Genomic DNA, 27,025 nt, shown 5'->3' with positions numbered 1-27,025 from the left:
TTTTGATTTGAATTTCCCTGATGGCTAATGATTTTGAACATTTTTTCATGTGTCTGTTAGCCATTTGTATGTCTTCATTGGAAAAGTGTCTGTTCAAATCTTCTGCCCATTTTTTTATTTGTTTCTCGTGTATTGAGTTTGAGAAGTTCTTTGTAGATCTTGGATACCAGTCCTTTATCTGTAGTGTCATTTGCAAATATATTCTCCCATTCCGTGGGCTGCCTCTTAGTTTTTCTGACTGTTTCCTTGGCTGTACAGAAACTTTTAATCTTGATGAAGTCCCATAAATTCATTTTATCTTTTGTTTCTCTTGCCTTTGGGGTTGTGCCATGAAAAAGGTTGCTTTGGCCGATGTCGTAAAGGTTGCTGCCTATGTTCTCCTCTAGAATTTTGATGGATTCCTGTCTCACATCAAGGTCTTTCATCCATTTGGAGTTTATTTTTGTGTATGGTGTGAGAGATTGGTCAAGTTTCATTCTTTTGCATGTAGCTGTCCAATTTTCCCAGCACCATTTATTGAAGAGACTGTCTTTTTCCCACCGGATGTTTTTTCCTGCTTTATCAAAGATTAGTTGCCCAAAGAGCCGAGGGTCCATTTCTGGGTTCTCTATTCTGTTCCATTGGTCTATGTGTCTGTTTTTGTGCCAGTACCATGCTGTCTTTGTGATCACAGCTTTGTAGTACAGCTCGAAATCCGGCACTGTGATGCCCCCAGCTTTGTTTTTCCTTTTCAACAGTTCCTTGGCAATTCGGGGCCTTTTCTGGTTCCATACAAATTTAAGGACTATTTGTTCCAGTTCTTTGAAAAATGTCCTCGGTATTTTGATCGGGATAGCATTGAAAGTGTACATTGCTCTGGGTAGCATGGACATTTTAACTATGTTAATTCTTCCGATCCATGAGCATGGAATATCTTTCCATCTTTTTATGTCTTCCTCAATGTCTTTCAAGAGTGATTTATAGTTTCTAGAATATAGGTCCTTTACATCTCTGGTTCAGTTAATTCCAAGGAAACGTATGGTTTTTGGTGCTATTGTAAATGGGATGGATTCCCTAATTTCTCTTTCTTCGGTCTCGTTATTCGTGTATAGAAATGCAACTGATTTCTGAGCATTGATTTTATATCCCGCCACGTTACTGAATTGCTCTATAACTTCTAATAGTTTGGGAGTGGCTTCTTTTGGGTTTTCCATATACAGTATCATGTCATCTGCGAAGAGAGACATTTTGACTTCTTCTTTGCCGATTTGAATACCTTTGATCCCTTTTTGTTGTCTGATTGCTGTTGCAAGGACTTCTAGTACTATGTTGAATAATAGTGGCGAGAGTGGGCATCCTTGTCGAGTTCCTGATCTTAAGGGAAAGGCTTCCAGCTTTTCCCCATTGAGAATAATATTTGCAGTAGGCTTTTCATAGATGGCTTTTATGAGATTGAGAAATGTACCTTCTATTCCTACACTCTGAAGGGTTTTAATCAGGAAAGGATGCTGTATTTTGTCAAATGCTTTTTCGGCATCGATTGAGAGGATCATATGGTTCCTGAGTCTTTTCTTGTTGATATGATGTATCGCGCTGATTGATTTGCGAATACTGAACCACGCTTGCATCCCAGGTATGAATCCCACTTGATCGTGATGGATAATCCTTTTAATGTACTGTTGGATTCTATTAGCAAGTATCTTGTTGAGGATTTTGGCATCCATATTCATTAGGGAAATCGGTCTGTAATTCTCCTTTTTGATGGGGTCTTTGCCTGGTTTGGGGATCAAGGTAATACTGGCCTCAGAGAATGAGTTTGGTAGCTTTCCTTCTGTTTCTATTTTCTGAAATAGCTTTAGGAGAATAGGTATTATTTCTTCTTTGAATGTTTGGTAGAATTCCCCAGGAAAACTGTCCGGGCCTGGAGTTTTGTTATTTGGAAGGTTGTTTATCACTGATTCAATTTCTTCATAATTAATTGGCCTGTTTAAGAAATCAATTTCTTCCGGTTTCAATCTTGGTAGTTTATAGGTTTCCAGGAAGGATTCCATCTCTTCCAGATTGCTTAGTTTATTGGCATATAGCTGTTGATAAAAATTTCTAATAATCCTTCCAATTTCAATGGTGTTTGTCGTGACCTCTCCTTTTTCATTCATAATTTTAATAATCTGGGTCCTTTCTCTTTTCTTTTGGATAAGTCTTGCCAGTGGTCTGTCAATTTTATTGATTCTCTCAAAGAACCAGCTTCTAGTCCTGTTGATCTGCTCTACTGTACTTCTGGTTTCTGCTTGATTGATTTCGGCTCTAATTTTGGTCAACTGCTTCCTCGTGCGTGGATGAGGCCTGTCCCTCTGTTGCTGTTCCAGCTTCTTGAGGTGAGAATATAAAAACTGCATTTTAGATTTTTCTATTCTTTTGAGTGAGGCTTGGATGGCTATGTATTTTCCCCTTAGGACTGCCTTTGCAGTATCCCATAGGTTTTGGACTGTTGTATTTTCATTCTCATTGGTCTCCATAAATTGTTTAATTTGATTTTTGATTTCCTGGTTTATCGAGTCATTCCTGAGCAGGATGGTTGTTAGTCTCCAAGTGTTTGAGTTTCTTCCAAATTTTTCCTTGTGGTTGAGTTCCAATTTCAGGGTGTTGTGGTCTGAGAATATGCAGGGGATAATTTCAATCTTTTGGTATCGGTTGAGACCTGTTTTGTGTCCCAGAACATGGTCTATTCTTGAGAATGTTCCATGGGCATTAGAATAGAATGTGTATTCTTTGGTTCTGGGGTGTAGTGTTCTATATATATCTATGAGGTCCAACTCCTCGAGTATGGCATTCAAAGCCTTTGATTCTTTGCTTAGTTTTTGCCAGGGTGTTCTGTCTATTTCTGATAGTGGAGTGTTGAGGTCCCCTACTATTAACGTATTTTTATCTATAGGTCTCTTTATTCTGGCTAAGAGTTGGCTTGTGTATCTTGCTGCTCCCCTGTTGGGGGCATATATATTTATAATTGTCATATCCACTTGTTGAATACTTCCTTTAAGAATAATATAGTGCCCTTCTGCGTCTCTAACTATAGTCTGTAGTTTAAAATCCAAATTATCTGATATGAGAATTGCTACCCCAGCGTTCTTTTGAGGTCCATTTGCGTGAAAGATGGTACTCCATCCCCTTACTCTCAGTCTGAATGCATCTTTGGGTTCGAAATGAGTCTCTTGTAGACAGCAAATGGATGGGTCATTTCTTTTTATCCAATCTGCAACCCTGTGGTGTTTTATGGGAGCATTTAAGCCATTAACATTAAGACTGAGTACTGAGAGATATGATTTTAATGATGCCATGTTGCCAGTAAAGTCTTTGTGTTGGCTGTGACTTTCTGTTCTGTATCACTCTTGGGGCCTTTTTACTTTTATAGAACCCCCCGTAATATCTCCTGTAGGGCTGGTTTCGTGGTTACAAAATTGGTTAGTGACTGGCGATTCTGAAATATCTTTATTTCTCCAGCAATTCTGAATGACAGCCTTGCTGGATAAAGGATCCTTGGCTGCATGTTTTTCTCTGAAAGAGCTTTAAATATGCTCCCCCAACCCTTTCTCTCATTCCAGGTCCGTGTAGACAGGTCTGACGTAATTCTAATGCCTTTGCCTCGGTGCGTGAGAAATTTCTTTGCCCTGGCCGCTTTCAATACTGTATCCTTGGATCTAATATTTGCAAATTGCACTATGACGTGATGTGGCGTAGGTTTGTCGTGGTTGAGCTTGGGAGGGGTCCTCTCTGCCTCTTGGACACGAATGTTTGTTTCCCTCGCTAGATTAGGGAAGTTTTCAGCTACAATTTGTTCAAATATCTCTTCTAGACCTCTGTTTTTCTCCACCCCCTCAGGGATGCCGATGATTCTAACATTGGATCGTTTCACTGAGTCAGTAATCTTCCGTAACCTACATTCGTGGGCTTGGATTTTTTTAAGAGCAGCTTCTATTTTGGTTTTTTCCTCTATTAACCCATCCCCCAATTCACTAACCCGTCACTCTGCTTCTGTGACCCTGGCCGTCAGAGCCTCTAGTTTTGCCTGCATTTGGCTCATAGAATTTTTAATTTCTGTCAGATTCGCTCTCATTTCTGTCCTTAGGGATTCTATATTCTCAGTAACCTTTTTGTTAATAGTTTTTTCAATTCTACTCATCATTTTGACCATCGTTACTCTGATTTCCATTTCTGATACTTTGGTTACATCCATATCCATTATTTCTGTGGCAGAGGCCACAGACTCACTGTCTTTTTTTTGCTGGGGGTGGGGGGCTTCTCCTTCTTGTCATTCTGATGAGGAGAGGTTGTGGGGTTGTCCAGAGCCCAAATTATTGACTGGGTCCCAGGCCGTGCCCCTTGTTTTTTAGGGATCTTAGGGATGTGGGCTTCTTCTTTAAAGATTTTATTTATTTATTCATGTGGCAGCCAACCAGCGAGAGAGGGAACAGAAGCAGGGGAGTGGAAGAGGAAGAAGCAGGCTCCCAGCGGAAGAGCCCAATGAGGGACTCCTTTCCGGAACGCCGGGATCACGCCCTAAGCCGAAGACAGGCGCTCAATGACTGCGCCACCCAGGTGCCCCAGGATTTGGGCTTCTTGATTTTTCAGCGTGCCTTCTGGGGGAGGGGCCTGCCACGCCGATACTCAGGCAACCCTGTTTGGGTAGAGTCTCCATGTCCCCTGCGAGGGGGGATGGGGATGGGCACTCTCTGAGCTGGTATTTCCAGGCTTTTGTTCTCTGGCGGCTTTCCCTGGCGGTTTGCTGTGCCTCTTCTGAGAGTCAGAACAGCAGCGGCCGAATTTCAGCCTCTGTCACAGAACAGAGGGATTGCGGCCCTTTCTCTACTAATGTTCTGGACACTTTAACTCTGTTACTGTTGGTGCTGCTCAACCCTGCAGTGTCCTGGGATGTACGCCCCACAGCCGGCATCCCAACCCTCACTTCCAGGGCCGGGGCGTCTCTGTCCTTTGTGTTTCTAACACCGCCAGCCGCCCCACGCGCTCCGGAAGCTCCCGGTCTCCGTCTGGATCCAGTGAGCACACCAGGATTCCGGAGTTCTGTGAGAAGTCTGGTGGCGCGCGTTCCCGGCTCACGTTCTCACTCTGCTGTCTCGCGGGTGCCGGTCCCCGAGTCCGCCCGCTCCCCCATGTAGGTGGCTGTCGCTTCCCGGCACCCGAATGTGGCTGCTCCCTCCCCCTTCCATTTATCTTCCGATATCTGTGCACGGTTTCACGGCTCCCCGCTTCGTACCTCAATACTCAGCACTGGAGATGTTCATTTGTAGAGATCCAGATGCGTCTTCCTGCGTCTCAGGCTGGTTCCGTGGGTGTTCAGGCTGGTCTGGTACCTATCCAGCTCGACTCGGGGGACCGGCTGAAAAACGGGTCCCCTACTCCTCCGCCATCTTAACTCCCCTCTATTTTTCCCTAATCTTAACCTAACTTCTACTCATCCTTTGAGACTCACATGGACATCGCTTCATACAAGAAACCTTCCTTAACCTTCTATGACATTCCTCTCCTAAGTGTGTGTATGACACCCTGCACTTCTCCAATGGCATGCACTACACTGTGCTGTAATTACTGATCTCAAAGTCTACATCCTCTTCCTCCACCAACGCAGGCTTTATAGCTTGTAAGCCAACGGTACACCCCCAGGCAGTACAGACCAAGTGATATACTAGGCGCTCAGCTACTTGTTAAGCAAATGAGATTGCACTGCAGCCTTATTATCAATCCTCATATAATTCAGATGTCAGCACAATTCCACATGGTCTTCAGTGCTACCAGAGCCCTTAAAAAATGAAAATGAGTTAGAACTCTTTGTTGCTCTCTACCACTCTTTCTGTACCCCCTGCCTCACCACTTTCTGTTTCTCTTTTCCTACATGCCAGACAGCAAGTATCCTTATGTTCTCTATGGTTTCTTAAACCAACTAGATCAGACTTCCACTTCTCAGTTTCTTTTCCCTTCTTCCTGTACAATTAAAATTACCACTTCTGAAGTCAGTTATTCGAATAAACGTATTAAAAGTATAATATAATTGAGAATCTTATCCTTCTCATGGGCATTTTTTTTATTTAACAGTTTATTATATTATTCAAGTTATAAATGTACTGTATGCTCATTACAGAAATTTGCCCCATCTCACAGTTAATCACTAATAATATTTAGGTGTATTTCCTTCCGGTCCCTCTTTTCTAAATACTGTGCATATATAACATTTGTGTGTGTCTTACACATTTGTGAGGCTGCTGCTTCACTAAACACTGTAATATTAACACTGTCCGTGTTATCAAAAGCTTTTAAAAACCCACTATAATACTATTTAACTGGAAAGATATATTATGTATTATATAATTATTCCCTTGGGGGCATTTTCACAGAGAACCTGGCTCACCCAAATCCATCTTTAATTAAATAGGTATGAGGTTGTTTTTTTAGCAGGAAGCTTCCATGTTCCATTTAAACTCCAGTGACTTCCACTATCATCACCACTACATGTCCTTCAGAGCCTTCTTCCATATTCAGTCTGTCAACTAATATAATTTATGAAACCAAAAATATACCACACATCTAATACTGCTTCAACTTTTTGATAAGGATGTGTTAGAGACAGAGAGACACGGGGACCATGGGGGAAGAGGAAGGGAGGGAGGGATGAAGGAGGGAAGGCAGGGAGATAAAGAATTAGGAAATAGGGTGGCACAACAAAATTAAACATTTTGAAATGTTAACTGCTCACTGCTAGGGCATAAAAATTGCACCTGCATACACATCCTTCTTCCTATTAGAAAAAAATTCATCACCCTGGCTCCTCTAAAAATACCTTAAAATCATATTATCTCTTACCAGTGCCAATACATTTAGAAATTCTCTTGTGTCAAAATGTAGCAGAGTCCTAACATAGGGGTAGATTTCTTCCTCGGGGGAAGCTTCTGCTGAATGCAGGCGAATCAGAAATTCAAATACCTGCAAGTTGAAAGAAAAGCTGATTATTTTCTCTCCTTACAAAGTATCTTGCTGAAGCAACGATTCCCAGCTGGACAAAATAAAGGCAGGTGGAATTGAGTTTAAACTGCCACCATGTTATAACTTTTCTAACCTGTCTCAGCTCTAAGTCCTGGCTGCAGTGATGGTGGGGAGGCTCTCTCCTACCATTGCAGACAGTTCCTGACTCACATGTAACCCTCAATTACACTTCATCTTTCCTGCATTTAACAAGAAGCGTAGATCGTGCAAATACTGTGGAAACAGCACCAACCTGGTTTTTAACCAAGGGAACAAGATCTTCAGGGATGTCACCAAGGGGATAGGCTCGGCCTGCAAGACAACAGCTAGAAGAAAAAAAAAAAAAAAAAAAGAACAGAGTTGGTGACTTGTAATGGGCTGAGAACACATTGTTTCTCAAACCCAAAATATTCATTTGATTTTTAAGTAGGCTCAGTTTTTGTCCGGTCAAATTCAAACCGGATCAAGATGAGAGCCAGTTCAGAAAGTGTGGCCAACAGGGACGGTGGTAAAATGCACATCTTGTGACAGAGCAAGCACTTTCATTCTTCTTATTTTTCCTAAGAGAAACCAAGGCCGTGCTAAGTGGACAAGAATGAATGAGAACAGACTATCTGAAAGTCTCACACTCAGCACCAGAAAAAACCTAATGGCACCATTATGCCATGATTTACCGGTGAAAAACCTAATGTTCTCAGAGACTTTAAACCAGTGGCTCTAAGAACAGTGATTAAAGACAGGGAATGAGCTAGGCTAACAAATGTCTGGAAAATGTCCACAAAAGGACAAGTCTTTAGGGAGAAGAGAACCAGATGAGAATTTAACTGTACAGTTTTACCTCTAAATCAAACCCTCCTTACAGCTAATGCTTTATGGATTATGCCTTGTGGGCTGAACCATAAAGATGTCTTCTGATTATGTGCTCATTTGGGGGGGAAGCACTGATTTTAAACTTTTTTGAACTAGTTGTCAATTTTGAATGTTGGACTAGAGACAGCATTTTCTAAGGAGTTTAAAATACAGATAATAAAGTCCTAGGTAGATGCTGCAATGTTCTTCTAAGCAATCAATGTAAGAAGTGTGAAACAGGTCTCAAGGTTAACTCTGACACTGGATAGGAGCTAAAAATAATGCTCTGGCAGGTTCTGCCACCTTCCTGCCCACTAGCCTGGCAGCCAGTTATCTATCTAAAAGTTCTATCAGGACACAATTCTGAGCCTGCATAGTCCGTAGGAAAGAACCCTGTTCAGGGAGTAACAAGATTCACAGCTTAACCTCTGTCACTAACTTTTTCATGATCTAAACACATCTCTTGACCTTTTATATAAAATAGAAATAACACATATTCCACAGAGTTGTCAGTAGTAAAATTAAAATACTCTACCACCAGGCTTTCTCAACCTCAGCGTTACTGGTATTTTGGTTGTGGGGACGACCCTGTGCGCTGCGGGCTGCTCAGCAGCATCTCTGGCCGCCAGCCACCGGATGCCAGCAGCATCTCTCCAACCGCCCCAACGGGGACAAACAAAAATGACTCTAGACATTGCCACACATCAGGGTGGGGGGGGGTTCACCAACGGGGGACAAAATCACCCATGGCTGAGAACGACTACTGTACATGCGGACACTGAAACATGAAAAGCACTATACATACAGGAGATGACAGTACCTCTAAGAATACAGGGGGAATTATGGAAGGAGCATACGCACAGATAAATTTGTTTAAAAAAAAATCTCTTACCTAATATATACAAGAAGCTTGTTGCCCATAACAACTTGCTCATCTAAAACAGAAAAAGTATCTTCAGCAATTCTGTCTTAAAACCTTTGCAGAAATATAATCTTTATGCGGAAACTAAAAATAAAACTCGGCAATTAAGGTAAGTATCCTCCTAAATAATACACAATTTGAGATAAGACCACTGTAATTCTTGTTTGTAGAATTTCCATTAGATTCTTCTCACAGATACAAAACCAATGAGTCAAACAAGGGTACAGTAGAAGGCATACATCTGAGGGTAGAGATCCATGCACTGTTGGCTTAACCAAAAGCCTGGGACCAGGGGAAGGTATAGAACAGGCAATGAATTGATGAGTTAAAGATCATGAACAATTAAGTAATATTAAGACATAACTATAATGTCTTCTCATTTGTAACATGGACCCTTACTACCTATTGTGCTCTAGGGCTGAGAAGGCCACTGTACACAAATATTTAAAATAAGATACTTAGATTAGTTTTAGCCAAGAGGTTAAGGGCAACAGAGAACAGAGTAGGAGACTCAAGAGTGGATAAAGTGATCGGTAATTCTTATGGTGTGCAGATTATAGGAATTTGTGATTGGTAATATGATGATAAGCCGAAGTTTATATTTTTGATATGTGAATAGCGGGCATAATGCAAGCAAGTGTGCATCTCTTAATCAGTAATCCTTTCTAAACACTCCAGATCTATGTTGTTATAAGTGCAAATAAACTTGAATTGCTCGATGTTATTTAAATACATAGTGCTTCAATTCCAAACTTTTTTTTTTTTTTTTTTAAAAGAGACAGCCAGCGAGAGAGGGAACACAAGCAGGGGGCGTAGGAGAGGAAGAAGCAGGCTCCCAGCAGAGGAGCCTGACGTGGGGCTCGATCCCAGAACGCCAGGATCACGCCCCGAGCTGAAGGCAGATGCTCAACAACTGAACCACCCAGGCACCACCAAAATTTTAAACATTAAGAAACTTCATTTTTTAGAGAAGTTTCACTAGGTTCAAAGCAAAATTGAGAGGAAGGTATAGAGATTTCCCATGCACCCCCTACCTCCACACCACACTATCTCCTCCACTATCAACGTCTGCTCCGGAGTGGTACATTTCTTATCATCAATGAATCCACAGTGACACATCATCACATGAAGTCCACAGTTTACATTAGGGTTTACTCTTAATGTTGTGCATTCAATGGGTTTTGGCAAATGTATGCTGACGTATAAACACCATTATAGTACTGTACAGAATAGTTTCACTTCTCTAAAGTCCTCTGTGCTCAACCTATTCTTCCCTCCCTCTCCATCAACCCCTAGCAAACACGGATTCTTTTATTGGCTCCACAGTTTTGCCGTTTTCACAATGTCATATAATTGGAATCATACAATCTGTAGCCTTTTCAGATGGGCATCTTTCATTAGTGATATGCATTCAAGTTTCTCCCTGTCTTTTCATGGCCTGATACTTCTGTTCTTTTTAGTGCTGAATAATATTCCACTGTACAGATGTACCACAGTTTATCCATTCACTTACTAAAGTACATCTTGGTTGCTTCCAAATTTGGGCAATTATGAAGAGAGATGCTATAAACATCTGTGTGCAGGTTTTTGTGTGGAGATAAGTTTTCAACTCCTTTAGGTAAATATGAAAGAGCATAATTACTGGATCACATAGTATGAGTATGCTTGATTTTGTTAGAAATAGCCAAACTGTCCTCCACAGTGGCTGTACCATTATGCATTCCCACCAGCATGAATCAGAGTTCCTGTTGCTCCACGTCATTGCCAGAATTTGGTGTTGTCAGTGTTACAGATTTTGGCCATTGCGACAGGAATGTAATGCTATCTCATTGTTTTAATTTTTAATGCCCTAATGTTGAACATCTTTTCATATGCTTACTTGACCTCTGTGTATCTTTTTTGGTGGGATGTCTATTCTGATCTTTTGTCCATTTTTTAAGTCCAGTTGTTCATTTTCTTATTGCTGAGTTTCAAGAGTTCTTTGCATACTTTAGGTAATAGTCTTCTGCAAATATTTTCTCCCAATCTGTGGATTATTTTCTTTCTCTGGATATTATCTTCTGTAGAACACAAGTTTTTAATTTTAACAAAGTCCAGCTTGTTATTTCTTTCATGGATGGTACCTTCTTTTCATCGAATGGTGCCGTATCTAAAAATTCATCACCATAACCACAGCCAATTAAGTTATCTCCTATGCTATCCTCTAGATGTTTTCCTCGTTTTGCATTCTAAAATTAGGTCTAAAATGCATTTTGGACTTATTTTTGTAAAGGGTGTAAATTTTGTGTCTTTTTTTTTTTTATGTGGATGTCCAGTTGTCCCAGCATTATTTGTTGGAAAGACTATCTTTGTCCAAGGTATTGTCTTTGCTTCTTTGTCAAAGTTCAGTTGACTATATATATGGGAGTCCATTTTGGGGCTCTCTATTCTGTTCTACTTACCTATTTTTCTATTTTTTTGCCAATACCACACTGTCTCAATTATTGTAGCTTATACTAAGTCTTGGTTAGTGGAGTCTGCCAGCTTTGTTCTTCTCTTTCAATACTGACTTAGCTCTTTTGGGTCTTTTGTCTCTCCATATAAATATTTTAGAATCAGTTTATCAATATCCAAAAATAAATTACCTGGGACTTTGACTGAGATTACATCTGAATTTATATACCAAGTTGAGGAAAAAAAAAATGACATCTTGACAATACTGAGTCTTCCACTCCATGAACATGCAATATCCTTCCATTTATATAGTTCTTTGATATCTTTTATCAGTTTTGTAGTCTTCCTCATATAGATTTTGTTCATATTTTGTTATATTTATATAACAAATTCGTTTTATAGGGTGGTATATATAAATAGTAATGTTTGTAATTTCAAATTCCACTTGTTTATTGCAAGTATGTAATAAAGCAATTGTCTTTCGTATAGCAACCTTACATCCTGCAATCTTGCTGCAATTGCTTATTAGTTGCAAGAGTTTTTTGGTCAATTCTTTCTGATTTTCTACATAAATGATGTCACCTTGAACAGTTTTATTTTTTCCTTCCCAAACTATATAATCTTCTTTTCCTTTTCTTGTCTTTTTGCATTAGGTAGGACTTCCAGTATGATGTTAAAAGCAGCAATGAGAAGAGGACATCCTTGCCTTGTCCCTGATTTTGCAGTAAAGCTTCAAATTTCTCACCATTAAGCAGGATGTTAGCTGTAGTTTTGTTTTTGTTTTTTTTTTTAATAGATGTTTTATCAAGTTGAGAAAGATTTCCTCTATTCCTAAATTACTGAGAGTTTTTTCGTGAGTGGGTATGGATTTTGTCAAATGCTTTTTCTGTGTCTGTTGCTATGATCATGAGATTTCTCTTCTCTTTCTTATTGATGGGATGGAATACATTAATTAATTTTCAAATGCTGAAGCAGCCATGTATACCTGGGATAAGTCTTACTTGGCTGTAGTGAATAATTCTTGTTATACATTCTTGGATTCAATTTGCTAATATTTTATTGAGGATTTCTACATCTATGCTCATGAGAGATACTTGTCTGAAGTTTTCTTCTCCTACAACATCTTTGTCTGATTTTGCTATGAGGGCATTAGGTTAATGCTGGCTCACAGAATGCGTTAGAAGTATTCCCTTAGCTCTGTTTTTTAGAGGACGTTATAGAGAATTGGTATAATTTCTGCCTTAAATGTTTGATAAAATTTACCAGTGAAACCCATCTGGGCCTGGCACTTCTGTTCAAGAAGGTGATTAATTATTGATTCAATTTCCGTAATAGATGTAGGCCTATTCAGATTGTCAATTTCTTCTTGTGTAACCTTTGGCAAATTGTATCCTTCAAAGAATTAGTCTATTTCATGAGGGTTATCAAATTCGTGGACATGTAAATGTTCATAATATTCCTTTCTTATCCTCTTAATATCCATGGGATCTAGACTGATGTCTTAGCTTTCATTTCTAATATCAGTAATTTGTGTCTTTTCTCTTTGTTGGCATGGCTACAGGCTAATCAATTTTACTGATCTTTTCAAAAAAATAGTGTTTCAAAAGAGTCAACACTTTACTGATTTCCTGTTTAATTTCATGGATTTCTGCTCCAATGTTTATTATTTCTTTCCTTTGCTCACTTTGGACTTAATTTGCTCTCCTTTTTCTAAATTCCTAAAGTAGAAGCCTTAGAATATTGATTTTTAAATCCTCCTTTTCTAATATTTGCTTTCAATGTTATAAATTTCCCTCAGAGCTCTGCTTTTGCTGCATCTCACATGTTATAAGTATTTTCATTTAATTAAAAGTAATTTTAAATTTCTTGAGATTTCTCCTTTGTCTCATGTGTTACTTAGAAGTATATTGCTTAATCTCTGTTTTGTTTTTTTTTTTTAATTTTCCAGCTTTCTTTCCCTTGTCTAGTTTAATTCTACTGTGGTCTGAGAGCAGGCACTGTATGATTTCTATTCTTATAAATTTCTTAATGTGTGTTTTATGGCCCTGAATGTGGTCTATCTTATTAGTAAATGTTCCATGTGATCTTGAAAAGAATGTGTAATCTGTTATTGTTGGATGAAGCAGCCCACAGATAATAATATCCAGTTGAGTGAAGGTGCTGCTGGGTTCACCTATGTCCTTACTAATTTTCTGTCTGCTGGATCTGTCCATTTCTGATATAGGGGTATCAAAATCTCCAACTGTAATAGTGGTTTTATCTATTTCTCTTCACTATTCTGTAAGTTTTTGCCTCATGTATTTTGCACTGTTGTTGGGTGCATGCACATTAAAGACTGTTATGTCTTCTTAGAGTATTAATCCCTTAATCATTACATAATGCCCCTCTTTATCCCTGATAAGTTTCTTTGTTCTGAGATTCTCTCTCTCCCTCTGTCCCTCCTTCTGGCTCTCTCTTTCTCTCTCAAAATAAAAAATAAGTCTCAATAAATTTAAAAAGATAGAAATCATACAAAGTATGTTCTCTGGCCACAATGGAATAAAATCAGGAATCAGTATGAGAAAGAAATGCGAGAAAATCACAGATATGTTGAAACTAAATAACATAGTTCTAAAAAACCAATATCACAAGGAAAATTGGCAATTACTTTGAGATAAATGAAAATAAAGACACTACTACCAAAATTTATGGGATGCAGTTAATGCATTACTTAGAATAATATTTAGAGGTATAAATGCCTGTTTTTAAAAAGAAAAAAGATTTCAAATCAATAACCTAGAATTCCACTTCAAAAAGCTAAAAAAAGGGGGGGTGCAAATCAAACCCAATTACTAAGATGAAGGAAGTAAATATTAAAGATTAAAGCTGAAATAAATGAAAAATGAAAGGAAAATTAAAAATATCAATGAAATCAAAACTGGTTCTCTGAAAATATCAACAAAATTGACAAACCTTTAGCTAGACAGACCAAGAAACGACAAGACTCAAATTACTCAAATCAGTAATAAAAGATATCACTATGGACCTTATAAAAATAAAAGGAATACAAGAGAATACCATAAGCACTATATGCCAACAAATTAGATAACACGCGAAATGGACAAATTCCTAGAAATACCAAAACTGACACAAGATGAAATAGTCTCAACAGACTATAACAAGCAAAGAGACTGAACTTAAAAACTTTCAACTAAGACTGTCCCAGGCTCACAGGGCTTCACTAATGAATTCCGCCAAACATTTTTTTTTTAAGATTTATTTATTTATTTTAGAGAGAGAGAGCACATGAGTGTGGGGAAGAGGGGCAGAGGGAGAGAAAAACACAAGCAGACTCCATGCTGAGCAAGGAGCCCAACCCAGGGCTAAATCTCACGACCCTGAGATCATGACCTGAACTGAAACCAACAGTCAGATGCTTAACCAACTGTGTCACGCAGGTGCCCCATTTTTAAAGATTTATTCTACTTTTGGACAGAGAGGCAGAGACAGAGGAAGAGGGAGGGGGAGGGAAAAAGAGAGAGAGAGAGTGTGCGTGCATGAGTGGGAGGAGGGGCTGAGAGGAGACAGAGAATCTCCAGCAGACCCTACTGAGCATGGAGTCCAACCTGGGGCTCAATAACCCTAAGATCATGACCTGAGCCAAAACCAAGAGTCAGACGCTCAACTGAATGAGCCACCCCTGAATTTAAAAAAGAATACCAATCCTTCACAAACTCTTCCAAAGATCAGAAGAGAGAACAACCCATTCCATGATGCAAGTATACCAAGTATCAAGTATACATGATACTAGTACCAAAAAAAGACATGAAAAGAATATAAAACTAAAGGATATCCTTTATAAATATAGACATAAAAATCCTCAAAAAAAATACTAGCAAACTGAATCCAATAGCATCTATAAAAGATGTACACACCAAGACCAAGGGGTATTTATCCCAACAATTTAAGACTGGCTTACCATATAAAAATCAACCAAATCTTATAGACCATATAAAATAAAGGACAAAGCCCAAAAGATTACCTTAATAGATGCAGAAAAAAGCATTTGATAAAATCTAATTCTTTCATATTAAAAACACTCAACAAACTAGGAAAAGAAGGAAACTTCTTCAAATTGGTAAGGCCATCTATGAAAAACCTACAGGTTACAAAATATTTAATAATGAAAGACTGAATGCATTCCCCCTTAGATCAGGAAAAAGATAAAGATGTCCATCCTTGCCACTCATTCAACAGTGTATTGGAGGTTCTAACCAGGCCAATTAGAGGGGGAAAAAAAAAACAGAAGGCATTCAGATTAGAAAGGAAGAAGTAAAACTCTCTCTATTTACAAATAATATGATCTTACATATGCAGAAAATTCTACAGAATCCATTTAAAAAATTAGAACGAATTCAGCAAGAATGCTGGATACAAGATCAATATACAAAAATCAATTTCATTTTCTATACACTCACAAAGAACATTCCAAAAATGAAATTAAAATACCAATTCCATTTATAATAGCATCAAAATTAGTAAAACAGGAGTAGATACAAAAGAAGTATATGACTTACACACTGAAAAGCTGCAAAACACCGCTGAAAGAAATTAAACAAGACCTAAATAAATGGGAAGATATCCTATGCTCATGGATTGGAAGACGTAACGATGTTAAGACAGCAATAATCCCGGGGCGCCTGGGTGGCACAGCGGTTAAGCCTCTGCCTTCGGCTCAGGGCGTGATCCTGGTGTTATGGGATGGAGTCCCACGTCAGGCTCCTCTGCTATGAGCCTGCTTCTTCCTCTCCCACTCCCCCTGCTTGTGTTCCCTCTCTCACTGGCTGTCTCTATCTCTGTCGAATAAATAAATAAAATCTTAAAAAAAAAAAAAAAAGACAGCAATAATCCCCAAATTGATCTATAGATTCAAAGCATCCTTATCAAAATCCCAGCTGCCTTTTTGCAGAAATTGGGAAACCAAAGTGACTTTAAAAGACCAAAATAAATAGAGAAACATATCGCATTCACAGATTAGAAGACTCAACAGGGTTAAAATGGTAATCTCCCCCAAATTAATCTATAGGGTCAATTGCAATCTCAAACAAAATTCTAGTATGTTTTTTAAAAGAAAGCAATGAGTTGATTTTAATGGTTATATGTAAAGACAATGAACCCCGACTAGTCACAACAATTTTGACAAAGAAAAGCTGGAAGATTTAAGTACCTGATTTCAAGACTCACTATAAAGCTACACTAGTCAAGACAGTATATTCCTGGCATAAGTACAGACATATAGATCAAGGGGAACATAAAAAGAGCGCAGAAAGAGACCCATACTTATACGCTCAATTGATTTTTGACAAAAATACATTTTCCCAATTTTTTTTAACAAAAAAGATGTCAATGGAAACAAAGTATCTTTTCAAAAAATGGTAAGGAAACTGATAGCTTTATGAGAAAAAAAAAAAACCTTGACCTTTAACTTGCATCACATAGGAAAATTAAGTTGACTCAAAATGGATTACAGACCTAAATATAAGTGCTTAAACTATTAAATTTATAGAAAAAAAACACAGGAGAAAATCTTTATGACACTGAATTGGACAAAGATTTCTTAAACACCAAAAGCCTAAAACTACAAAAGAAAAAACGAATAAAATGAACTTAATGAAGATTAAAAACTGTTGTTCTATGAAAGACATGGTTAAGAAAACAAAAAGCTAAGCAAGAGACTGGGAGAAAATTCTGCAAAATGTATCTTGAAAAAGGGCTCGTATCCAGACTACATAAAGATCTCACAGGCTCTGGTGGGGATTCATTCACTTGGAACTTTCACAACCCACTAATATGAAGTCCAGGAATGCCTCCTCCCTAATCCCAAGAAAGTGCTAAAGAGTTAATTGATTAACACACACACACACACACACACACACACACACACACGTGACATACACTGGTGGGGGGAGGGGCAAGAGCACATGAGAAGATGTTCAAAATCACTACTGTGAAAATAAAAATTTAAATCACAACGAGATACCATCATACACCCACTAGAATGGCTAAATTTTTTCAAAGATTTACAGACTGACAGTACCAAGTGCTTGCAAGGATATGGAGCAACTAACTGGAAGTCTCATATACTACTGGTTAGAAATGCAAAATGTTACAGTCATTTTGAAAAACGAAGTTGCGGTACCTTATAAAGTAAAATATGTATTTACCATATAATCTCTCCATTCCATTCTTAGGTACTTGCCCAAGAAAAATAAACACCTGTGCCCACCCAAAAACGTATTCACAGCGTAGGGTCAATGACGGGGGATAAAGGCAATATAAAGGATGCTGTGGTAATCAAACGGTTTTGTATCTTGACTTTATCATTGTGATTATCCAGTTGTGATATTGTGCTTTAGTTCTGCAAGATGCTATCACTGGGGGAAATTGGGTAAAGAGTATATATGATCTCCTGTGTCATTTCGTACAACTGCATGTGACTCTATAATTTCCTAAGTTTAATTAGAAACAAAACTTGTTCACAAATGTTATAGCAACATTACTTAGAACAGCTCCAAAGTGGAAACAAGTCAAATGTCCATCATCTGGTGAATAAACAATTGACAGTATATCCAACCTGGGAAATACCACTCCCAAGTAAAAAGGAACAAATATTAATACATGCAACAAAATGGATGTATCTCAAAAACATTATGCTGAGTGAGAGAAATAAAACACCAAAGATTACCTACCGTATGAGCCCACTTACAAGACAAGTAGTGTCAGAAAGTAGAGCAGGGACTGCCTGGAGGTTGGCCGGGGGGGAAGAGCTGGAGTATAAAGGGGCAGGGGGAAACTTCAGTGTGAAGGAACTTTAGCTCCTTTTATAGTTTGATTATGGTGGTGGTTATATGATTTATATACGCTTATCAAAATTCACAGTGTACACATAAAATTGGTTTATTCTGTGAAATTTAAATATCTTAAGATAAAAAAGGAGGAAAAATATGAAGACTTAGAAAATTAATACCTGTTAGCGTCCTTCCTGCATTCAGAGGAGGAGCAATGACTCTGAAAAGTTTCTGCATTAAAATTAAAAAGAAAACAATCACCATCATTTTTAAAAAACAATTATATTTTCAAAAACATAATCAAGAATCTTATGCTATTAATCACCTTTCTCCGATTGAATTTGGTATTTGTTATTGAGATTAAATACAAAAACTTTTAATGTGGCCATGAACTATTATCGAAGGATCACTGGGAAACAACTGTCATATTCCTCACTCAAAGAAACCATTTAGGGGGCCTGCGTGGTTCAGTTCATTAAGTTATCTGCCTTCCGCTCAGGTCATGATCCCAGGATTCTGGGATTGAGCCCTGCATCAGGCTCCCTGCTCAGCAAGGAGTCTGCTTCTCCCTCTCCCTGCTGCTCCCCCTACTTGTGCTCTGTCAAATAAATAAACTCTTTAAAACACACACACACAAAGAACCCATTTAATAAATACCAGTGATGAGGGAACAGAAGGCAAGCTGAGGTCAAAGCAGAAGCAGACACCCCACACCCACCCACCCAGTGGTGACATTCCTCAGGCACTCCTGGCTGCCCTGAAGCTAAGGAAAGGAAAAACAAATGGTTAACTAATAGAGATCCCAATCCTGCAAGACAAGAGTCTCCCTCAGTTTACACATGTCTTAGTAATCTACAAGAACAAAGCATTTCTACCAATGACCTAGCTTCCAGAAGGGAATGTAAGATAAATTAAATGTGCTTATAACCTGCAGCCCACGGACAGATACCTGAAGCCCGTAGAGTATAATGTTCCTCCAGGAAGCTCCCAACTATCATGTTAATGTCTTGCTAGAGGGGAAAACAACCTTAACTTGATGAGGGCAAGGCCTCTGGTATCCTGTGAGTCTTAACATATGAAAATCCTTTTAAAACCTTGCTTTTCCTTACCTTCCCCAACCGCATAGTTTATAATCAACCACCCCTCACAACCCAGGTGCAGCCCCTTTTTCTGCCCAGGAGTCCTGTCCCCATGCATTAATAAACCACCATTTTGCACCGAAGACCCCTCAAGAATTCTTTCTCGGTTGTCGGCTCCAGACCTCACCCCACCAAACCTCACCTATATTCCAAAACCCCATCATCACCAGTTGGATGAAGGTCTTTGTTGAGACTGTAATTTCTGATATAAAATATCCTTAGGTTATTCAAAATTCTTTATTTAAAAAAAAAATAGTAAGAAAGTGAAGGGATTAATAGCCTACCAAAATGATAACGATTACCTTAAAATGAAAACATATGAACACCAGCAGACACTAAAGGAGGAAACATTATCTAAATTTAAGCACAGTCCCTGAAAACACAGTAAGACAGATGACAAAACTACACTGGCCTTCCTCAAAGGGAGTTACCTGTTTGGGAGGGGACCCTTAGCACTGGGAAATGCAAATTAAACTGCTCATTAGCATCAAAAGCCCAAAAAACTAATCCATATTTTCTTTCCCAGAGAAGCCCTCCCTGCCACCCAACATTTTGCTAAACTGGTATGTAAACCTTTAGTTCTGACTATTCAGGAAAGTACACTCTACTTAAAGTGCTCCTAGTACTTGTGTGAATAAACTTTATCTTTTCTGCTATTAATTGGTCTTTCATCAATTAATTCGCAGCCCTCCCCCCACCGCTGGGACCTAAATTGCTAGAGGAAGTTTTCCCTCTCAACACATTCTACCTCAGAAGGAGACAAAGCCAGAACTAAGAAAGATTTCAGAGACTGTGGTAGTCATCTCAAATGTGATGACACTGTCATACTAGAAAACCTAGAAAATTCCAAGAGGCAGGTCACCTTTTAATTTTGGCCTAAGTATGAAAATAACTAAACAAGGACAAGTAATTTCCTTGTGGGCAGAAAATTATATAAAAAGAATCAGAGTGCCCCTAACCTCCCATTGCGAGCTAACCTCCCCAAGTGACTATTTAATAACAAATACCAAGCTCTTTTGGAAAACCATTAAACTTGAAAACTTCTCTTAAACACAAAACAAGTCAACCTTAATAGTCCAGCAGTCCATCTGAGACGTATAGGTATAAATGCAAACCAGACTTTGAGGAATGAAACACACAAAACTAACACTTAAAAAGCCCAATAACAAAAACTCCACAATCATTTTTATCACCGTAGAATGTACTGAATCAGAATCTGTTTCTGAGGCTTATTTTGAGACAAACTAGAAACTGTAGAGGCCACTTTTAGGCAACAGGCCTGAGCAATGCAAATCTGATCAGGGTAAAAGGGCCCACAGCTATTACTGAACTGAATGCCAACAGGAAGGGCATCAGTCTCATTAAATGACCCACCTCGAAATAGCTACAGGCCCTAACTGACCAATTACAACAAGGCACAGTTCCTAAAATTACCAAAAAAGAGAAAATTCCAAACATCCCCATACTCCCTCACTCCACCCTACAACTGGCCCCTCACCACTGCCTTGTCGCAGTCCCTTCTCTGCCCGCCACTCCCCAGCAGTGTATTCAATAAACTTTTTTTTCTGTCTTAGGTGAAGTCTTTCACCACCGGCACCACAGGCCCCCATCCAAGCAGAGCACCCCACCTTTGGTGGATGCCCCCATCTGATCAGGAGACACCTGTAATTGGGATGCCTCACATTTGGTGGCCCATAGGAGGACCCTCTGTCTGCCCGGGGCTCTCCCCAGATTCTCCGGGAATTTCTCAGGACTTTCCCTCGGTGGACCATCCAATGGGGGCATCTCACAGAAATTGCATTAATTCTTCTTAATTGTGGTTTAAGGTGAGACGAAACATTTTTTGGGTGCAGGGAGGTCCTGGACCTCACTGAACAGGCAGCTGACAGCTCTTTCCAGGACTTCAGTGGGGAAGCAGCTAAGAGGTGTTAAGTGTAAAGAATACTTACTAGACACACAATCAGGGTCAAAACCAGAGGGAGAGGGCCCTGGCACTCATTCTGGAAATTGACCAAGAGAAGAGAGGTGCAACCAAAACTGGAGGAGTTTTGAATTAGAGCGATACTCACCTACCAAGTTATGTGTGTTTAAGGAAGCCTGAAATATCACAAGGTAACTGCTGGCTTAGTAATACTGAAGACAGTTTTGGATGGCCATTAAATACGCAAAAAAAAAAAAAAAAAAGTTGCTTGGATGCCTTCCACAGATGCACGGCTCTTGTGAGCCAGGTAATTAGTCATTGTAATAAAACAATGGGCTGGCAGGGTACTACATATATCCACAATCCATTATCTACAATTCTGTCCTCAATTTAAGGTAAATAACAAGATGGATATGGCATTTGGTTCTTTTTAAAATAGCCCAAATGCTTTTTAGTGGTAAAGAGAATAAATTATAATGCAAGCTATAAAAGCTAAACTGGGAAAAGCAACAAATCAGCAATTAACAAATAATGATCTCTCACCGTTATCAGGACCTTCCTCCAGCACAATGTATCTAACAAAGAGTATTTCTCAATAGTACATTTACTACACACAATAAGCATATAAAATAAATTTCTTACACCTTTTGGAAAACATCCTATAATATCAAAAATCTTATTAAAAAAACAAACTTAAAGTCTAACAGGCCAGCATTACCTTTAATTTTATCTATTTGTTCCCTGGGATTTAAATACCTACTTATGCAGATAAAAAAGAAAGAAATGGCAGAAGGTGTGAAATTAAAGGCTACCTAAAGTCCCAAACTAATATGGGTGCAAGTCTAATAATAAATCTATAAGCAATTAAGCGACTGGATGAAAACAGAAACTATTGAAAGCAAATGGAGAATAGGAAAAAGCCATTAACAGACAATAGTAAATACGTGTCCAAGTTAGGAAGAATCTTACCTCCATTGGACTAATGAATTCATTCATGCCTCTGTTGTAGACATAGATCATAGCATCATACAGACGATTTTCCCAACACATGAGAACTACCTGTAAAAAGGAAGAGTTGCTTACTCCATACAATTCGGAATTTTTCTTAGTCCTTCTCTGAAAAAACTGAAGTACAGTTGACCCTTGAACAATGTGGAGGTTAGGGGTGCTGACCCCTCCCTACCCCTGCACAGTCAAAAATCCATATATAACTTCTGACTCCCCAAAACTCAACTACTAATAGCCTACAGTTGGGCAGACTTACTGGTAACAGTTGAGTAACACCTGTTTCATACATTTATATGTATTATATTCTGTATTCTTACTATAAAGTAGGACAGAGAAAAGAAAATGTTACTAAGAAAATTTTAAGGAAGAGGAAATACATTTACACTACCGTGCTGTACTTATTGAAAGAGGTCCACGTATAAACAGACCTGTGTAGTTCAAATCATGTTGTTCAAGGGTCAACAACAAACAAAATGCCAGGGTAATAGTTGTTGGGAGGTTCAATACTACTTTTAATTGTACAATAGCTGTTTTTAAACATCCCCAATGTCTGTTTTTTCCTCTGTCCTTTTCCATATTCATTTTACCCTTGGTCAAGAACTCTACAAATTATTTACTGAGCATCTATATTCAGGCCCACTGCTAGGATCAGGCAAACCCTGACTGAGTCTCTACCCTTACAGAACTACTGTTCATCCTGGACACTAACCAAAAGGGAGGGGTACAAAATGGTGTGAGCTACAACTGGGGAAGATACTCAATTACACATTTAATTCATTTAGAAATGTGATGTGTTACAAAGGAACCTGACTTGGTGTACAGAGTATTCGGGTCACCGCTGAGGAAGCAATATTTAAGAAAGGGCCTAGAGAAAGCCAAAAGCAGAGAGGGAATCTAAGGACTATGCAGGCTGAAGCAGTAAAGATGAAGGTCTCAAGGCAGCAAGAAGCTTGAAGTGTTTAAAGATGGAGAGAAATTAATTTCAGAAAATATTTAGAAGAGGAAGAGACGACCTGCAGTGTAATCTATATTCTGTTCCTATCAGGGCTATATTATACCACAGAGTGACAAGGGATGAGGGCTGAACAAGAAGAGGAGGGGGTGGCAAAGGAAAATAAGGAGCAGCCCGAGAATTAAGAGGAAAAACAGAAGTGAAGTGTCATAGGAGAGTCTTTGTAGACTATGGCATGTTCTAGGCCCCCTTTCTTCTCTCACTACCCTCTCTCTCAGCCAGTGCTATGATCAGACATCTCTGTACTGATGACTAACACATTTACCTCCCTTCTGACCCATATATCCAACCACTTACTCGATATCTTCACCTGAATGTCTAGTAGCTATCTCAAAATAAAATGGCAAAACAGAATTCCTGATTTTGTCTCTCAAACTTAGACCTACCCAGTCTTCCAATCTTCTTAGAGGAATCACTATCCACCTTTATCTCAAGCCAAAAAACTAAGCATCATCCTTAAATTCTCTTTCCCACACTTCCACACCCTTGCATCCAATTCATCAGTACATCAATCCTACTGCCAAAACATATCCCAAATCAGGCCATCTCTCTCCATCTCACTGCGACCATCTCTGATCAGGACCATTTCCTGGACCAGTGCCTAACTGATCTCCTTACTTCTTCTGTACTTGGCTCCCACCTTCATTCTGTTATCCCTAAAGTAAACCAGAGTCATCTTGCTTAAAACCTTTTAATGATTTCCCAGAGCACTCAGAGTAAAATGGAAAAATCTGTACCTTGCCCTGAAAGGGCTACCTCTATTTCAACCAAGCTCCCAGCCTCTTTGACTTTTATCTGTAACATTAACATTCAAGGTTCTTTTTTTTTTTTTTTTGGCATTAGCTGTTGCTTTTACCTGGAACAATCTTCTCCAAGATCTCTGCATTGCTGATTTCATCTTGTCATTCAGATTTCAGACTCATTGTTACCTCCTCAGGAAGACTTTCTACAGTTAAGCAATCTAAGATAGCCTCACATAATCCTCTACCATACATGACTTTTAATATAACACTTTTTTTATATTTCTGGTTTAATTGCTTACTATCAAACTGTTTTTCTAAAATGTAAGCCTCTGAGAGGATAAGTGCTGTCCACTAGGGTCACTGAAGCATCCTCGGAGCCTGACAATTAGTGCTTCTTGAATTAACAAACAAATGCTACTGAAAGAGTAAGTAAAATGTGAACAATATGACTTGATTATAGTGGACATGGAGGGCATTGCTGACTCCATTGAAAGCAAGGCTGAAAAGTTACTAGGATGTGGGGGAAAACGGAAGTACAACCTTAGACAATACTTTCAAGACATCTGGCTATGACTGGAAAGAGTGACATGGTGCAGTAACCCACAAGGAAGAAGGCTTCCTATGGAGAGAAGGGAAACTGAAAAGAAGATTTTTAAGATTATTTTAACATAAAAAAGGACTAGAGCATATTTACATAGTGTTGGGGAAAAGCTAAAAATACTGGGAAGACAAGAAAGGAGAAATTTCTCTTATACTGGTGATAGGTAAGTAAAACTAGATTGATAACATGTTCTCGAATCACTGGAACTATTACCTGACATGAAGACTCTGCCAAATTACCCATACAACAGAAAGGCATACATAAAAGAGGATCTGGCTTTACTTTGCAAACTCACAGCCATTCATAAAGAGCTTCCAGCAACAAAACAATAACCATTTCTCCAAGCCCTTCACTTTCATGTGATTTTGCATATTTGAAAAAAAACTACTTTTGGTCTTTTTAAGATCTTTTAAGTCATCCATATTTTAGCTCAACAGGACTTACTTATTAGCATCTTTGTACCTTTGCGCCTTTGTAGGAATAGCATGTCCATTACTAGGACTAATATGGAACTCAAGAGTTAAGATTGAAATGTCTAAGGCCAAAGTATACACAGCTCCCCAATTAAAGACTGAAACTTATTGTGGAGGTATATTTACAAACAATGGGCTTTCTGATCAAGCTAAGACATCCTGTAATTTGCTTCTTATACTATGTTCTGCATTTCAAAACTCAATGCATGAAAGTTATCAACTCTGGACATATAAAGCAGCTTTTAGAAAATGGCATCACACTCTAAGAAGTAAAAATATTCTATTATTCATGCAAAAGTACTCATGGTTGAAATTCACTTGCAGGATGAAAACTGTACTAGCGAATAAATAAATGGATGAAGAAGGATCAATCAATAAGCATCTATTGAGCAACTACCAAATGTAAACTTTATGCTAAGCGCTGTGGGGATGTCAAAGAAATAGAAGACTCTTGGCTTGCAGGAGTTCATAATCCAGTTTTCGTTAAAACAGGCCTAAGAAATATATTGACAAATACAAGTTTAAGAGACATCTTACCAAAAGTGCTCAGTATATAAATGGGGTTGATGGAAGGTACAATGAGGCCCAATCAGTCAGATAAGTATAATCAATAAAGGAATGATGTTTATTCTGTATATTAGTAAATTTTCTATAAACTCACCTGCTGAATATCTAGGCTGGTGATATCCATATGTACAATGAGGGCTTCCACATTTTCCATTAACTTTTTATCTTGGAAATGAACAATCAAGTCTTTCATTACCTGGGGGGTCATCCCCACCAGTTTATCACTTAAAATATATGGCTCAAGGCACTCCAAAAACACTCCTTTGGCCACTGAATTCTCACTTAGTTTGTCATACATCTGGCTAAATAAAAGATCCCTGTAACAGAAAAAGAAAAAGCATACTTTTAGGAATATTCTGAGCATCACTAAATTCAGTCTGCTAACTGTTCCTCCTCTTTTTCCTATTTCAACTGACAAGTTAAACAAAAACGGTAACAATACTTGCATAGAGCTTTATATTGTGAAAACATTTTATATGTATTATCTTAATGAATTCTCCCAATACTTTTACAACCAAGAAAAGTTGAATAAATTAAATTATTTGCAGAAAGTCACACAGCCAACAAGTGATAGAGTCAGAATTTGAACTCCGCCTTCTAACCTAAATCCTATGTTGAGTCTATTATGGCACACTGCTTCTTAAAAACCATGGTGATATGTCAGTGGGTAGTATAGTGAACATGATGAAATAGAAAAAATATGAAAAAGGACTGTTCCTAGGGACACCTGGCTGGCTCAGTCAGTAGAGCATGTGACTCTTGATCTTGGGGTCATGAGTTTGAGCCCCACATTCAGTGTAGAGATTACTTAAAAAAAAAAAAAAAAAAGGACTATTCCTAATTTACCCTTTCCTCTTTGTTGATATCTAAATATTCCCACCTGATCTCCAGAGTTAATATGTTTCTTTATCTAGTTCGTATCCCTTGCTTCCCAAAGGGTTTAGGTAGTGATTATTGACGAAGAGGGAGAAAATGTTCATTATTAAAAAAAAAAAAAAAAAAAAATCAGTAATCTATTTTCTTGCAGAAACAAATTTTTTAAAATTAATCTAAATGCACCACACTCAATAATTGTTTTATTTATTTCATATTTCTTCTGCAAACAGTGCATAAATAATTTTATACTTATCAGAGATATAATTTCGAATTCTGCTTTCATGCAACATTATATAAGCACCATTCTAAGATACTACCTACTCATTTTGTTTAACTCACAATGTTTCAACGTGCTGAAACATCAGAGTTTACATAAGTATTCCTACAGCGCTGGATATATCACTTCCTTCCAGTATTTTACTGTCATGAGTGATGCCACAATGAAAATCTACATATAGTCTTTCCCATTTGGGGGACTTAATTCCTCAGTCATTCTACTTTTAGAAATTTATCTTAAGTCAAAAGATATGAAAAATTTTGTGGCATTTGAAATTATTACAAAATCATCTTCAAAAAGTATCACAGCACCAATTTACATTGCCACCAGCAACGCAGAATTATACAGTTTCACCAAACAATTATGTTT

The 27,025-nt window shown here is 38.4% G+C and overlaps 1 protein-coding gene across 7 annotated transcripts in view; it reads right to left on the bottom strand.

Annotated features, from left to right (window-relative positions):
* The window catches only part of VPS8 (VPS8 subunit of CORVET complex), a 245,956-nt gene that overhangs the window by 133,011 nt on the left and 85,920 nt on the right, over positions 1-27,025 (bottom strand). For all 7 annotated transcript variants that reach the window (XM_087861466.1, XM_087861467.1, XM_087861468.1 and 4 more), the window contains 6 exons: positions 25,598-25,820; positions 22,069-22,158; positions 18,219-18,270; positions 8,750-8,792; positions 7,262-7,334; positions 6,850-6,969 (listed from right to left, as the gene is read on the bottom strand). In XM_087861466.1, coding sequence (XP_087717592.1) covers positions 6,850-6,969; positions 7,262-7,334; positions 8,750-8,792; positions 18,219-18,270; positions 22,069-22,158; positions 25,598-25,820 — 601 coding nt within the window. The remainder of the gene's footprint in view (positions 1-6,849; positions 6,970-7,261; positions 7,335-8,749; positions 8,793-18,218; positions 18,271-22,068; positions 22,159-25,597; positions 25,821-27,025) is intronic.

This window comes from Ursus americanus, chromosome 4, assembly GCF_024610735.1.
Source record: "Ursus americanus isolate L20-20 chromosome 4, mUrsAme1.1.p, whole genome shotgun sequence".
NCBI lineage: Eukaryota > Metazoa > Chordata > Mammalia > Carnivora > Ursidae > Ursus > Ursus americanus.
This window is presented reverse-complemented; position numbering and strand designations above follow the sequence as displayed.